We start from the raw sequence: 17187 nt of genomic DNA, 5'->3' as shown, positions 1-17187 counted from the left end.
ATACATTCCAGCAGCTTACAAAGAACAAAGGTAAGGCTGATGGGCCGATAGCTATCCATATCAAGTGGGTTTTTACTGGGTTTAAGCACCAGAATGATGGTGCTCTCCCGCCATTGTGAAGGAAACACACCATCCCACCAGATCCAGTTGAAGATGATGAGAAGATGTCGCTTGTAGTCAGATGAGAGATGTTTAATCACCTGACCGTAGATCTGATCTGACCGAGGAGATGTGTTGGGGCAGTGCGCAAGGGCACTGAGGAGCTCCCACTCTATGAATGAGGCATTATAGGGTTCACTGTGGCATGTAGTGAACGAGAGGACGTTCCTTTCCATCAACTGTTTGAGGGTGTGAAAGGCGGGAGGGCAGTTCTCCGACATAGAGACTCGAGCAAAGTGCTCAGTAATCACATTTGCATCAGTAGATAACACGCCATTGATGTTAATGACAGGGACACCTGTTGGGGTCTGGTACCCAAAAAGATGTCTGATCTTCACCCCGAGACTTGTGAAGGTGACGTATGGGAGCCAACAGTTGAGACTTATCTCTTCCAACACTCCTGCTTCCGCCTTTTGATAAGCTGGCAAATGCGGGCACGGAGCCGCTTAAAGGCTATGAGGTGCTCAAGGGAAAGGGTGCCACTTTTGCTGCTGCAGAGCTTGCCGAGGCTCCTTAACTGCCTCAGCGACTTTCGGTAATCACCAAGGGACTGGCTTTCGCTGGGACACCTTAAAGAGCGAGGGATCGCATTTTCTGCCTCAGTAACGATTGTTGTAGTCACCTGCTCTACCATCACATCGATGTTACTGTGTGGGGGAGAGTCAACAGTGAAAGCAGAGGTGAAAGTTTCTAAGTCTGCCTTGTTTAAAGCCCATCTGAATAGGCGTCCGTGGGCCTGATGCTGGGGCAGTGACAGGAAGATGGGGAAGTGGTCACTACCACACAGGTCGTCATGTGCTCTCCAGTGGATAGATGGGAGAAGTCCTGGGGTGCAAATGGATAAATCATTGGCTGAGTAACTACCACGAGCCACACTGAAATGTGTGGCGGCCCCAGTATTTAAGAGGCAGAGGTCAAACTGAGACAGTACAGTTTTGACGTCTCTGCTTCAGCCAGTAAGCACGGTGTCTCCCCACAAGGCGTTATGGGCATTAAAATCTCCCAAAAGTAAGAAAGGTTTGGGGAGTTGATCAGTCACTGCAGCTAATATATTCCGGGGTACTGCACCATCTGGAGGAAGATATACATTGCAGACAGTTATTTCCTGCGTCGTCCTTATTCTGACAGCAGCAGCTTCAAGAGCGATTTGTAGGGGTACAATTTCACTACAGACTGAGTTTAACACATAGACGCAAACTCCACCTTACACTCGATTATAGTCGCCACAGTTCCTGTAATATCCCTTATAACCAAGGAGGGCAGGGGTCCACATTGCCGGGAACTAGGTTTCCTGGAGGGCAATGCAGAAAGCAGGTATAAAGCTTAACAGTTGCCATAGCACAGCCAGGTAGTGGAAAGAACTGCCGCAGTTCCACTGGAGAATGATGTCACCGTGAGACTGGGAAGGCATGGAACATTCAATGAAGCAGTTTACGCCTCAGGGTCACCTGCTGCTACCAGCTTATTACCTCAGCAATCTATATCCATTGAGACTGACGGTCTGGTGAGATCTAGGTCCTCAGTGGATGCCAGAATGTTTACCTTATCCTCAGACGCAGAGCTTGTAGGTGGCAGTGGTGTGGGTGCCACCACAATTTCCTTGGTCTTAAGGGTCTTCTTTTTGGTTTATTCTCGCTCCTCCTTGGGTTTCTCTGACTGGGAGGGATTCACTGATTCAATCTCTGGGACTGAGGATGATTGTGAAGCCCTACGATCAGCTGCTTTCGGGCACTTCAGCCACTGGTGGGTGTCGTCTTTCTCATTAGTAGAAACCTGGGAAGGGAGTGACCCACGGGACCCCTTCCTGGCGAGAGAAGCCATAGAAGACTTACGCTTCTCCAGCTAAGTGGGAACTGGTGTCCCCGATGGTTGGGGGCAGTGCTCCCAAGGTAGGTGATGCAGGAGCAACAGCGGAGAGGGAGGGGGAGGTGGGGAGGAAGTGCCCCCCACCATCAAGGGGGTAGGTGCAGCCTTCTGGCTCTGAGAGCTGACTGTAATTTGCGGAACTCATGGGTTACAACTGTTCTCATAGAGGCGGCATATAAGGAGGTCATAGCCAAAGTATGTCGGCGCTCTTATTTTCTCTTAGCCTCAGTGTAGGTGAGTTGGTCCAGGGTCTTGTATTCCATGATTTTCCTATCTTTCTGTAAATTCCTGCAGTCTGGCGAGCAAGGTGAATGATGCTCTCCGCAGTTGACACAGATGGTAGGTGGGGCACATGGATAATTGGGATGTGATGGACATCCACAATCTTGACATGTGAGGCAGAAAGTACAGTGGGAATACATATGGCTGCATTTCCAGCATTTGAAGCACTGCATTGGGGGACTGATATGTGGCTTGACATCACAGTGGTAGACCGTCACTTTGTCCTTCTCGGGTAAGGTGTCACCCTCGACAGCCAAGATGAAGGCACAGGTGGCAACCTGATTATCCCTTGGTCCCCAATATACGCGCCACACGAAATGAGCACTTCGCCGCTCTAAATTGGCACACAGCTCATTGTCAGACTGCAGAAGAAGGTCCCTGTGGATGATAATACCCTGGACCATATTTAAGCTCTTATGTGGCATGATGGTAACAAAAACATCCCCTAACTTGTTACAAGCGAGTAAAGTCCATGAGTGGGCAGAGGATGCTGTTTTTATCAAGACTGATTCAGATCGCATTTTGGACAAGCCCTCCACCTCCCCAAACTTGTCCTCTAAATGTTATACAGAAAACTGTGGCTTCATCAGAAAAAAAAGGAGTCCCCATCAGTTCTCGTACATGTGAGGTTCCGGGTTGAATAAGGTTTGCTGGCGTTCCTCCCATGGTGTGGCCAGGGAGGGTAATGATTTAGGGTCGTACTTTCTTGCATTGTACTGAGACTTTGAAAGCTTAGAGACTGCTGTTGTTTGATCACCAGCAAGTGATGACATGGTACACTTCATTGCGTGTCATCTGCCCCGATGCCACCCACTCCGACCAGGGGCCCTCCCCACGGGCGCCACCCAGCCACAGCAAAAGCCACCTAACAGGAGGGCCATTGCCAGGGGTCCCGATGCCCTAGGTGGATGGGCATCTACCCCTTGGCATGCATGGGGAGCTAATAGCGCAGGCATCAGCAGAGCGATCCCTGTGTTGTCAGGAGGCTACAACCAACAGGGTACATGGGGGCCCCACCACAACGGATTGGCTACTGTGCTGGATATGAGGTGCAAAGAAGTCCATGGTCATCGTCGGTGCAAAAAGCAACACTGCATAGTGAATGGTGGAAAACACACCCAGGAAGGCATCCTTGCCCAAGAGATGGAGAATGAGTTGGACTGCAGCGCGACAACAAGAAACTGGGCTAATGATCTCAAGGCATGATGGACACAATGCACCATGTAGGGCGCACTTCCCCAATTGGCTCACCCTGTGGGAAAATTTTGAAAAAGCGAGTTCAAACCCAACGCCTCTTACGACAGGCAGAAACACATCGGGCCTATTCTAACCCCCGGACCCGAAGGGAGGATACATCACACAAATGTGCCAGTAAAATTTTTAATTAAATGGAAATTTACTTTGAAAGTAACACTTTTCAAACAACCATTCAGTATATTTTCCTGCGACCTGTTAGAAATGGGTTTGTTTCAGCAGTTGCCTGGGAACGCCCGATAACAGGCGTCACCATGCTTGCGCAGCTACAATGGTGCGCGAAGCCCATATGTTCGTATGTGTAAAGCATTAAAAGATCTTACATTATGTCATAAAAGAAACAAAATATCAGAGGATACTCCAAGAGAATCAAAACTTCGTGAACCATACTAAAATGCATAATTTGACTTACAGTATACCCAGACTTGGTTGTAAATTTTCTTGAAATACCAGTACTGTATTATCTCATGTTTATTTTTTTGTAATGGCATTATGTTATACAAGCTAAAAGATGAAAATGTGCACTTGAAATTCAGTGAACAGTTGAAGCTAGCCAATATTGTGGAATTAAACACTTCGTTTCAAATAAATTGACTGCCTCAGCGGAAAAGATTAATAAAATCCAAATTTCTTTAGTAAACCAACAAAAAAAACTTCATTGTTCTGCAAGGCGATTAGTACTTGACTGTCAGAGAAGCGGAAATAAAATAAAACCTGAAACTAATAACATATTTTAGCCTTCCGTAATTATGTGAATGTATTTTAATTCACTTGATAGCTACCGGCCGCAAAAACCTGTTTCGTTTTCACTTGATGTGAGAGCAATAAACAAAGAGGAAACAGCAAAATCACTAAAACGTAAACACGGGGCAGGTGGAGACTACCCACCTCCCCACTTCATTTCAGAACAGGTCTGTGCATCAGCCCCGGATCAACGATATTTCCGAAATGGGGCAGTACTATATAGTGCCCCCCCCCCCCTCCCAAATCTCAAGCATTTGAGGTAGGACGCAAAAAATTTTAAAAATCGATTTTTCAAAAATATGTTCATTTTGTGGCATACATCTTTCAGAAGATGTCTGATACACAAAACATATGTGTTCAATGAAATGTAAGATATGTTATTTGGTCTTAAGTGTGCCAAAGTGCAGTGGCACGCCTCTTCACACGGCATTCTTCTGTCGCACGTCACTGTATTTCGTTCTGTGGGATACAAACATGTAATATTTTATAATGGATGCACCCACACACACACACACACACACACACACACACACACACACACACACACACACACACACACACCCCTTGCAATTAATACTCGATGGGATCAGTTGTATCTGAGAGAACAAGAAATCTTCATCAAATTTGCACTCTTTATTGCCTATTAGCTAATAAGTTGCTGTTTTGTGTGACATAAAATTAAAGATATCCTAATACCAGTAAAGACGAGAGACAAGCAAAACAGTACAGATTTCTTCAATCCTTAAGTTGTAGCATTTTTTTCTTTCTAATCTTGCAATAGCTTTATGTGGTGTGCTGTCCTTTCTGTGAAAGAATCTAGTACCTCACCACAGTTCGTCAAACGTTTTGCTACATGAAAAAACAGAATGCCGTTGTCTAATATTGAAGAAGGTGGTAGGGGTGGTTTTTTTATCTGATTACATGTATTTTATCACTGTCCGTTAAATTAAACGAAATAGGCCTGTCTAATAATGCAGCAAGCATAAAACACACCAAATAAATGACACTCTTGTCACACAAATGGTCATTTTTATAAAACAACAGAATATAATTCAAGAAGTATCAGTATCAAATGCCTATTAGGCCTACTACAAGCAAAAAGCTTTATGTTAGGAAGTAGTTTCACATTCCATTCATACGCTTCAGCTTCTCAAGCATGAGATTGAAAAGTAGTACTACGAAATTTTTATATAAATTTGGAATTGTCAAATTTGTGTGACGTCCCCATTTCGTCTCCTTCCTCATTCTAACAAACAATCTTGTCATCACTAATTCTGTAACTATTCCTGCCAGTGTCAAAACTTATTCTCCGGTTAACTTCACTAACCCTGCCACAGTCACTGGTTTAGTAATCCTACATTTATTCTCCAGTTAGGCATTATTACGTGTTTGTACAACACATTTTCTGTGCTACTCCCAGAATAGAACTTAGGTGACTGCTAGCCGCAGACTGTACAACTGGCCCTTACTAGTGTAGGAGCCTGGCCAAGAATTTTCTGTCAAAATTTCATTTTCTTGGATACACTGAGAAGATAATACATAATCTTCCTTAGCTGTTATTCCTGTTAGTCGTTTATTTCCACTCTGGTAGTTTGAATCTATGGATTTCGCAAACCCTGTCAATCACATAAACAAACAGCAATTGGCATTCACCATTCAGCTTTATTCCGCTCAGTCGTATATCCCTGTCCCCTTTTATCTGCAGGAAAGTTTATTTCTAGATGTGAGGGGGATTCCCCTGGCAGAGACATCACGTACAATATGCACACATTCAAAAATCAACTTATGATTCATTCAGAAATCAATTACAATGTGTTCAAAAATGTTCAAAAACCAACAGGGATGCATTAAAAAAAATCATATGAATAACTGATAAACCAATGTGTGCTGGATGCTAGGCGCTTTGTGAAACAAGGTTTTTTTGTCAAGAATATGTATCTGCCCCTCCCCCCTGAAGTTGCCACCCAGGGCAGATACCACGGTTTGTCCCCCCGCCCCCTAGATCCAGGCCTGTCATGCATGCATGAATCTGGCAGCTTGTGTGCACCAGTAAAATTTTTCCAGGTAGCATTTGGCTGTTTGCTGCCACTGCTTATACAGCTAACAGCTGCACTTCTGTAGCCAGAAGCTGGAGAAGGTACTACTTACATGTGACTCAACTGCACATGCACAAAGCCCCCTCGCAACTGCTCAAACAAATCTAATGTATACAGTTGTGACGTCACGTTCATCGAAAGCAATTTGTTGTTATGAAGCATTGCATAGTCTTCCTAAGGCCTTTGACACATTTTGCTGTTGGCAGACACCTGTACGTGCGCTGTGCTTTGTTGCTGTATATGGCACATTTCCTTTGCAACATAAGTTTTATTTTCATTTTTTTTCTCGGGTTCACATTTTATTGCTGCAATAATATTCTGCAATAGCAGGATACAGTAATATCCTCTGTTAAGAGTATTGGTTCTTACCAGTCAAAATTACAAAAATTTAACTGAAAACTAAAACAATGAAACATTTTTGGAATTCTAAAAAATTCCCGGGTTTTTCCTGATTTTCTCCCAGATAAAAAAATTCCCGAGTTTTTCCCAGACATCCCAGTTGTCCCAGGTCGTATACACCCTGCAGGTTTTATCATATTCCTCCTTTTGAAAGTCAGGTGACAAAATTCCATCTGATCTCAGTTTTTTCATGGTAGTCCCCACCCATACATCTTTAATAGGGGTGGCATGAAGAAACATTTTCTGACACATCTTAATGTTATTCCCATTAACTGTTACAGAAAATTTCAGATCTGTTTTCTGCTAAAATTTTCCATATATCGACAGATGAATTCTCCCTGTCTGCTACAAGGGTCACTCTGAAAGAAATGCACACTTTTTTTTTTTTTTAATCCATCTTTTATTCTACATCGTTTGAAAGTTTTACAGTGTGTAGATACATCCTTTAGAAACAATATTTTCATTTCTCCACATAATTTCCATCGCTCTCAACTGTCTTACACCACCTTTGAACCAGCGCCTGTATATCCGCACAGTAAAATTCTGGACCAACTTGTTGGAGCCACTGTTTGGCAGCATGCACAAGGGAGTCATCATCTTCAAACCTTTTTCCACGAAGAGAGTCTTTCAGTTTCACAAAGAGATGACAGTCACATGGAGCCAGGTCAGGACTGTAAGGCAGGTGTTTCAGTGTTGTCTATCCAAGTTTTGTGATCGCTTCCATGGTTTTTTGACTGACATGTGGCCGTGCATTGTCGTGCAACAGCAAAAAATCCTGCTTTTGCCGATGTGGTCGAACACAACTCAGTCGAGCTTCAAGTTTCTTCAGTGTTATCACATATGCATCAGGATTTATGGTGGTTCCACTTGGCATGATGTTCACAAGCAAGAGTCCTTCGGAATCAAAAAACACCGTAGCCATAACTTTTCCAGCAGAAGATGTGGTTTTGATTTTTTTTTCCTTGGATTAATTTCCATGATGCCACTCCATTGATTGCTTCTTCGTCTCTGGTGAAAAATGATGGAGCCATGTTTCATCACCTGTCACAATTCTTCCAAGAAATTCATCTCCACAATTCTCGTACTGTTCCAAAAGTTCTCTGCGTACCGTTTTTCTTGTTTCTTTGTGAGTCACTGTCAACATCCTGAGAACCCACCTGACACAGACCTTTTTTAACGCCAACACTTTCAGTATCCTGCAAACACTTCCTTCCCCTATCCCAACGCAACATGACAATTCGTTCACTGTGATGCGTCTGTCAGCAGTCACCAATTCATTAACTCTCTGCACATTTCTGGTGTGTGTGCAGTACGAGGCCTGCCACTGTGAGGACAATCCTCAATATTACCGTGTCCACTTCCATCGCGTAACCTGCTTGTCCACCCACTAACTGTACTGTGATCGACAGCAGCATCTCCATACACCTTTTTCAACCTCTTGTGGATGTTTCCCACTGTCTCGTTTTCATAGCACAGGAATTCTATGACAGCACGTTGCTTCTGACGAATGTCAAGTGTAGCAGCCATCTTGAAGACATGCTGTGATAGCGCCACTCACGGGAACAGGTTGAACTAAGTTTGAAAACAAGTGGGAAGGATGTATCTACACACTGTAAAACTTTCACACATGCAGAATGAAAACAATATTTTTACAAAAATAGTGTGCATTTCTTTTGGAGTGACCCTCGTATGATCTCCCATCTGCCAAAACGGCTAAAAAATAGACTGCCTGTTTCGTTGGGTTAACTTCTTATGACATTAAAGTCATAATAACTAGGGATCGCATTCAGGCTTCATTAATCTAGTTTGGATCTCAGCACTCTTTCAGCCTTTATGTGCCAAACCTCTGTTTGGGGATTCCTTTGTACTATTTTTTAGCCACAATAACGGGTTCCTACTCCTTTTGTATGTTGTTCTTTTATTACTTGAACATTAACCATGATTGTTGTGACGTAGCAAGACAGCCACGCCACTAGGAAGTAACCGAAAGGCACGCGTACACACACGCGTGAGTTCTGGAACAGGATACTTTGTGAATGATATAGAGAAAAGTATGCAGCTCCTCGGATACTTAACTTTACGTCATCCTTGTGGTACATCGCTCTTGACGATACAAATGAGACTTTAATTACAAGCACTGTAAGGCTAATGGCGCCTTGCTAGGTCGTAGTCATGGACTTAGCTGAAGGCTATTCTAACTGTCTCTCGGCAAATGAGAGAAAGGCTTCGTCAGTGTAGTCGCTAGCAAAGTCGTCGTACAACTGGGGCGAGTGCTAGTCCGCCTCTCTAGACCTGCCATGTGGTGGCGCTAGGTCTGCAAGTACTGACAGTGGCGACACGCGGGTCCGACATGTACTAATGGGCCGCGGCCGATTTAAAGCTACCACCTAGCAAGTGTGGTGTCTGGCACTTACACCACAATGATCATTACCTTTAATTTTCAACTTGAGTATATAATTGGTCAAGAATTCAATTGCTTATACCAATTATAAAAGTAGAGAACTCAAAAAACCTGTTCATACAGCTCTTTATCAACTATTATTCTATGCAAAATCATTGGTTACATTCAGTCTGATGACCATGTCTACAATGAGCAGTACTATTATCAGCTACAAGCGACTTAGATGACAAGGCTCCCAACTTAATAGTGAGGATGATAACTATACAAGCATAGTAACGACAATTATGGATGTAATTGTGGTACCATTATTCCAGGACAAACAGCATAACATAACTTGTAATTCTTTTCATCAGTAATTGAGTTTCTCAGATGACCTATGATATTCTGAAGATTGTTATTGCTGCTTAAGTATCAGTGTTACAGAGACAATTTTATACAGGAGAAAAATAGTGAAGTAACAATTCTGGCAAACACCGTAGATCGATTTGCCCATTTTTGGATTTATGATGTTAATGCTTGGAGCCATCAAATTATTAAAAGCAATCACTGAATAAGTCAATAATGAAGACAAAGATGCTCAGAAAAATTCATTAAAACTAGTTACCATTAGAACAGCATTAGCAAAAGGTAGTGAAAATACATGCAGTACACATGCAGTTTCTAAACGGTAAGAGTGCTCTATAATTACTACCTTCCGTGTCCTTTCCCAGTCTCCCAGCTCTTCCAATCATTTGGCGATATGTTTGAATTCCTATGGCTTCACCACAAAACAATGGAGACCTAATGATAACTCGCCTGGCAGGTAAGTTGACACCTGATGAGAGAGTAGACGTAGCAACAAGAACACGAATAACTCCTCCACGAAATAAACCTTCAATTATATCCCTTTCATCCAAGGTCAAACCTGAAAATCAGGACATTAATTAGAAATAGTAACTTAGTCATATTTACAATAAATTCTCAGTGACACAATAAATGTATGAAGCAAACCTGCATGATGGAAAGCCACACCAAATGATACAGTCTTCCGCAACACAGTATCTAAGCCAACAGGACACCTCTTCAGCTGCTCCAGTGCTTCTACTATAGCAGATGTATTAAGCTGGCTTCGGAGCTTGCATCCCATGTCATGTTTTGAATTACCTGTCATCATTAAAGAAGAATTATTCATTTACACAAGGCACTGAAATTAGACAGTTTGGAATATCTTTGATTATTTATGAAAAGTGAGGGAGTAAATTCTTCATCACAGAGCCGAGTCTTACACACACACACACACACACACACACACACACACACACACACACTCACAGTACATTGTCCCAGTACTGCAGATTGACAAAAATGAGTAAAGAAACAGACAATAATTACATCATGGGAACATCACTGTTCATCAATAGATGTAAAAGTAATAAGGAAAGTATGAACAAATTTTAGATACTGACAGTCACCTGCACAATACAGCAGAGTAATCAATAAGTGTCAAAAAGGAACATATTGTATCAGGGTAAATCTGTCAACAAACCTAATACTATACAATCTACTACAGATGCAAAGAAGTTTGAAACACAAGTATGAACACATCTACAGGACCATCACATCTATACAGTAAGAGAATATTTTGATAACATGTAAGAGTAATATACCATACTTTCTCGACTATAAGGTGAGTGTCTCCCAAATTTCTCATTCAAAAAATACAAGGTCATCTTACATTCATAGATTAAACTACTGTTCCTGAGTGCAACAATTTTATGTTGTATAGTAGCTAAATATAGAGATCATGTCACATTTACAGATCAAGCTTTCGCAATTGCAGTCATGCACAGACTTTGGAAAGGTAGGAGGGGAAACAGTGCTCCAGTTTGCTGAGTACTAAGACAAATGTGATGAGGGGAGTGGCGAGTGGGCATCAAATTTCACTTTGCTGCCAACCATGGGAATGTATACTGCATACCTTGGCTTTTAATGAACATCTACTGTGCTTAAACTGCATTTCACCTACATCCAACTGTAGCCAGAATTGAAGTGACTTTAAAATTGGACAAATACTCAAGAATAATATATGTTTTTACAGGAGACAAGTTAATGCTAACAAAAATACGTTCACATAGAGCACTTAAAACTTGACACAACTACTGAAACATAAACTCCAACAATGGTGCTAAGCTGCTACTGTTCTACAGCACTGTTGATTTTCAAGGTTTACAATGGTGTTAATGCAAATCTGTCGATTTAGCTGTAAGAAGCCAGAGATGACAACATAATGTTGTCATTGAATTTGGATATATTGCCATTGTTGTAAGTACCGTAAATTGTAGAAATCTATAATGGATGCAAATGACAGCTGTGACTATGTTGAGAAATGTGGATCAAGTGTTCATGGTTCACAATTGGTTCACGCAGTCAATACAGTGCTAATTTTAAGTTATCGGTGATTCATGAAGCAGAGGGCAGAAACACCTGTGGAACAAGATGAAAATTTGATGTCAAAGAAGTGAATGTTTGCATGTGCATCAGATGAATAAATTAAAGAACACTTTCACGGCACAGAAAGTGGAGAAGGTTCCACGGACTGGAGAAGCAGGTTGTTCAGTATGAATGAGAGAAACACAATGACAGCTTTCCAGTTACTCCAGAAATTGACTGACTGAGGGCATTGGAGATGACAAAGAATTTTCTAACTGCTTGCATCATGGAATTCAAAGCATGTGGTGCCTGGTGCATGAGGACGATGAAGAGGGTGGGGCTTATATTACAGTGTAGAATAACACTAGCTTAGCAACGCCCCATGATGTTTGACAAAAAATCAGTTACGTATCAGAGTCATAAACAACAGCATGACTATTTGCTAGGCCATATGGGCAACACTGATCAGATGCCTGTTTATTTTGATTTGTAATCAAATGTTACTGCTGACCCGTGAAGGGCTTTAACAATGTTCCTATAAGAAGTTCTACCAATGAAAAGGCCAGAATAACAGTAATGCTGGGTGCACTACAAATGGAGCGGCAACTAACCCACTGATAGATTAGTTAAAGATCATTTGGAACATAGTACTAGGAAGGATTCTTTTAGGAGACACAGCCCTCAGAAGTTAAGGATCTGATACCAAAGAACAACACAGACCTGGTAAGAATTCCTAGTGGCATGACCTTGCAACTTCAAGTAATTAAGCAAAAAGGAAGTGAAGATAAAAATTAATGTAAATCATTTCTTTTTGTGCAATTTATTTCTCCTTGTATAACTAGAAAGAATAAGGATTAGGGGTGAACAATTGAGGAAGCTGGAAAGTGTCAAGTGCTGAAAGAAAATGGAAGAAATGAGAAAGAGGTCAGTGAACATGGCAGGCAGACAGAAACATTCCCATGAAGTGTTAAGAGCCTGGTTTCGAAAACAATACGTCAAAAAAAAAGCAAAGAAGTAATATATACAAGTTATTACATCCCAATATTGACCTACGAATCTGAAACATGGGGAACGAAGAAAAGAGATGCAAACATATTACATGCATGTGAAATGAAATTCCTCAAATGTAGGATAGGAGTAACAAGTGGAGAAAGGATGACAAATGAAAGGATAAGGGAAACAGCGAAAGAGGAACCCTTGCAGAGCAGGACAGAAATATTACAGCTAAGATTGTATGTGCACTTACAGAGAATGAAAGCAAGAGGAGTCCCAAGTAGATATATGAAATGCAGATGTGAAGCTAACGACCAAGACGAAGACCACGGAATAGAAGGCTAAAAGGCGTGGAAAGGAGTATTGACAAGAAAGTTGTGATAACTTGACAAGAATGAACACAGAAAGATGGTGGGAAAACAGGATCAGATGGATAGGCTTATGTTCTAAACAGAAAGACCCATCCTAGGGCTGGAAATTGCTCAAAATTATAATGATGACTATGATGATGATGATGATGCTTAGTACCAAAAGGTATACAAAGTTCAGAGGGGGTCTAATATTAACTTCCTTAGGTAGATCCTTTAGATCTGTAAAACATTTTGTAATATTGATTAGTCACAATATATTATAATTTGTATATTAAATCTGAAACTAGCATTTTATATAATTGCATAAATGAATTTCTTGAAACCAGTGAAACGAATGTTCACACGTAAAAAAATGTAGTATACTCTTAGGTTCAAGATGCCCGATACATAAAGTACACTGAAATATACATGACCAAATGAATAGACAATAAACAAAAAAAAATATAATAAAAATTTTCTATTGGCGTATGAGCATTATAAATCATATGAAAAATGCAGTAAAAATATAGAGTATACCTTGGAACATTTTATTTTCCACGTTTTTGATATGACGGGTACTTCACAGGTGCCAAAAATTCTAGTGGAACACAAGTGAACAAAATTTTTTCTTTAGAAAAGAAGTATCAAAGGGTCACCTAGAATAAAAAAAGTTATGTGAGAGCGAGCATTTCAGGAGTACAGACTTCAGGCAGAGAAATGTGCGTTCAGCCAGGGATCCATTGTAATACATAAGTGCATCTGATACATACACTTGCTCTCCCAACTTCCCTACATCACAGAGGTGAATTCTCAAGGAAGCTGAAGCTATGTAATCTCTGTGGACATAGGCAAAGAGAGAGATTCAAAGAGTATGCATTTGAAAGTGGTTGAAAGGTAGTATGTTTTGTATTGAGATAGCTGTTGATGTGAAACTGAGAATTTTCATATCTTGGAACTGTGCAGCAGTTATGTGATACTATGTAGTACAAAACTGTAGTTGGCCAGAGACTTTACTGTTTGTTTTTGAGGTACAGTTTAACTTTCCGAAGGCTTAAAAATTCAAAAGACATTCAGTCATAAATCATGATTTTATTTCACAATCACGATTTCTGACTGAAGGCAGATTGCTTTTTATTTTATGAAAGTAATACAGTCATGGGAGCACACTGACAGCAATGGACAAAATTAAATTAAATACTTCAAATGAGACACACCACCCAAGCTTAAAAAATGACACACAGAAAGATTTATTGTTCAATAGAAGCAGACTGTTTATCAGAGAAAGGCTTGTAAATTTAGTGACATTCAAAACTAAACATGAGAAATATGTACTACTCCAGACATTAAAATATGAACTCAAAATGACAAAAAATCTGTCTGAGGCAATAATATTCAAGAATTGATTAAAGTTCATCACCACAATGGACAGCTCATTAATACAAACATTTTCGTGGATTAATAAAGATAATATTTTGGTTTGGTAGTTTCATATGAGGGTCATTTCAGAGGTTCTGCACACTGTAAGACAGAATTGAAGAAAATTTCTTTTACAAAATACATTTTCAGACATTCAACATAATCTCAGTTCTTGCTTATGACAGCTTCCCAACGTTTTGACAACTTCTGTATTCCACACAGGACACCTTCATAGTTGAGCTGTCCGATTACTCAGGTCATAAATTGTATCGAAACATTTTCCATGTAGTTGTTCCTTCAATATGGGAAACAAAAGAAATTCTGGTGGGCTCATATTAGGACTGTATGGTGGATGGGGAAGTATTTCTCATCTATATTTGTCTAGCATTTCTCTCACTGATAGGGCAGAATGAGGACACCAGCTGCTAGCATGTTCCACCTTCTTTGACAAATTTTTGGGTGCAAAACACTTTGCAGAAACAGCTTGTGTTGCACACCAGTTACAGATGTCCCCTGTGGCTCTATTTGTAGCTATGATTGTACACATGTCATACACAAAGATCACGAACAGTTTCACCCTTGACTGTTGGCGACAATTTTTTTGAGCATGGAGACAGAGAACTTTTCCATTGTGATGACAGACTTCATTTCTGGCTCAAAATCTCATATCCAAGTTTCAACAAGTGCAATAATACTTTTCAGAATATGTTCTCTTTCTGTTTGATAATGTTGAAGCAATTCTCCTGTGATTCTTTTGCGATCTGCTTTCTGCTTTTCAGTCAGATCATGTGGAACCCATCTTGTAGTGAATTTTTTCATCTTTAGCTTTTCACTTATGATTCTGAAAACTGAATTTATGGACATTGTGGCCTCATAAGAAACATTTTTTTGTCAATCCTCTCTCAAAATGTCATTAACAATAACCTGCTGTTGACAGCCTTCCACTTCTTGGGTTATCCTCCGCAGTTACCCGGCCTTCAAGGAAGTGAGCAAGTCACCATTATTCTGTGCTATGATCCACTATACTATTCTGACCCACCTGTTTCAAAGGGATGTAAATTTATGTCAGGTTCTTCCCAAGTAGGGATTCGATTTTGATGCAGGGATGTTGATCACCTTCCATTTTAAAAGTGAATTATTCATGACAGCCATGCAAACCAGCAAACATATAAACGACTATCCTGCCTAGAGTCTTCCTGATATGTATTTCAACTTTTATCACACCACCATAATGGTCACACATGCACAGTGTTCAGAAGTTTTGAAATGACTCTTATACTGTGGGAATTAATTATTTGCACTGCGTTGAAGAGATCTCAAATTAGGATCGACCATCTCGGTATTTATCTTAAGAAATACAGAGAGCCACAGAAAATGTTTGGTTGGAAGAGGATTTAAATCATTGTCCTCTGGAATGCAAGCCCACTTTCAACTATGGGACCACTCTGCTTGGTAAGATAAGGCCAGGCACTTCACACATATATAAGGAATGAAAGAATATGAGTACCTATTTTAAGATGACATGTTTGTAAAACCATTAACGTCCATTTTGTGACCAAACATAAGTTTCTTTGTGTTTCATGTATAGACCTGGCACAATATAAACTCCATGAAGAATAAAACTGTTGTATTAGTGTTACAAAGAAATGCCACATATCTGAACTGATGAAAGATTCAATGGTAGTTTGTTTTTATATAATGTCCAGAATATGGAGTAGAGTAAGTAAATATCAGTTATGCTTTGTATTTCTTAATGGAGCTAAGTCTTTTCAAAAGATGAAGAATGTGGGCTGACCAATTACATCTGCTGTCTATATATGCACCCAGGAGTTTTGAATCCTCAACTTTTTTCTACTAGTTGATCTCTACACTTTGTGTTAACTTCTTCAATATTTCTTTAAGGTGTATGGAATGTCATATAATGGGTTTTATCTGCATTTGAAGAAAACCAGTTTAAAATTTTCTTAGTTCGAAGTTTTTTCAAGATTGTTTCCGGGCAATTCATAAATCAGAACCATGGTATCGTATGCAAAACAGGATAAATTTACTCTTTGTATCAGAATAAAGAGTGAGGTCAATAATGAAAATAAGAAATAATAGTGGACTCAAAACAGAGCCTTGTGGCACACTGCAATTTAAGAAGCCCCACTCAGATGAAGTAGATTCTCTGGATGAGCCATTCAGCATTACAGCCTGCTTTCTATCCTTTAGGTATGACTGAAGCCACAAACCAACAGTACCACCTAAACCACAAAATTCTGTCTTTAGCAACAGAAGTTGATGGTTTACACAAACAAAAGCTTTCAAGAGAACACAAAAAATACCTAGTGGATTTTTTTTTTAAGGGGCTTCTGAAATTGATTGTTAAAAGAGGATATTGCTAGTTCAGTACAAAAACCCTCACAAAATCCAAACTGACTACAGTTGAGGATATTCTTGGCAGCTGAGACAATCAACAATCAATCTGTGCATGACTTAGAATTTTTGAAAAAATAGTTAAAATGGAGATTGAGCAGCAACTTGTGACATTATTTTTATCACACTTTTTTTTTTTTTTTGGTTCAATATTTATGCCTCTTGTTCACAGATCCTTTACTGCCAGCCTTCTCTAATGCTATCGACAATTTTTGTTCAATATTTCTGCAACTATTTTAGGTTTCTTTATAATGTTGTCACCTTGTTCAATTTCTATCTGTGCCATGTTTCCTATTTTTCTGCCAGTTTCCCTCTTTATCACATTGCAAATTGTTTTTATTTCATTTTCTGATCTATCAATTTCAGATTTTATGCACAAGCTCTTAGATTGATTTATTACGTT

At 40.2% G+C, this 17187-nt stretch overlaps 1 protein-coding gene across 1 annotated transcript in view; it reads right to left on the bottom strand.

Moving 5' to 3' along the window:
- The window catches only part of LOC126167349 (DNA polymerase theta-like), a 303097-nt gene that overhangs the window by 182679 nt on the left and 103231 nt on the right, over positions 1-17187 (bottom strand). The window contains exons 8-9 of the mRNA XM_049920469.1: positions 10192-10344; positions 9893-10105 (exon numbers count right to left, since the gene is read on the bottom strand). Coding sequence (XP_049776426.1) covers positions 9893-10105; positions 10192-10344 — 366 coding nt within the window. The remainder of the gene's footprint in view (positions 1-9892; positions 10106-10191; positions 10345-17187) is intronic.

Source organism: Schistocerca cancellata, chromosome 1 (genome assembly GCF_023864275.1).
Source record: "Schistocerca cancellata isolate TAMUIC-IGC-003103 chromosome 1, iqSchCanc2.1, whole genome shotgun sequence".
NCBI lineage: Eukaryota > Metazoa > Arthropoda > Insecta > Orthoptera > Acrididae > Schistocerca > Schistocerca cancellata.
Note: the sequence above shows the minus strand (reverse complement) of the source record. Positions and strands in the feature narration are given on the sequence as shown.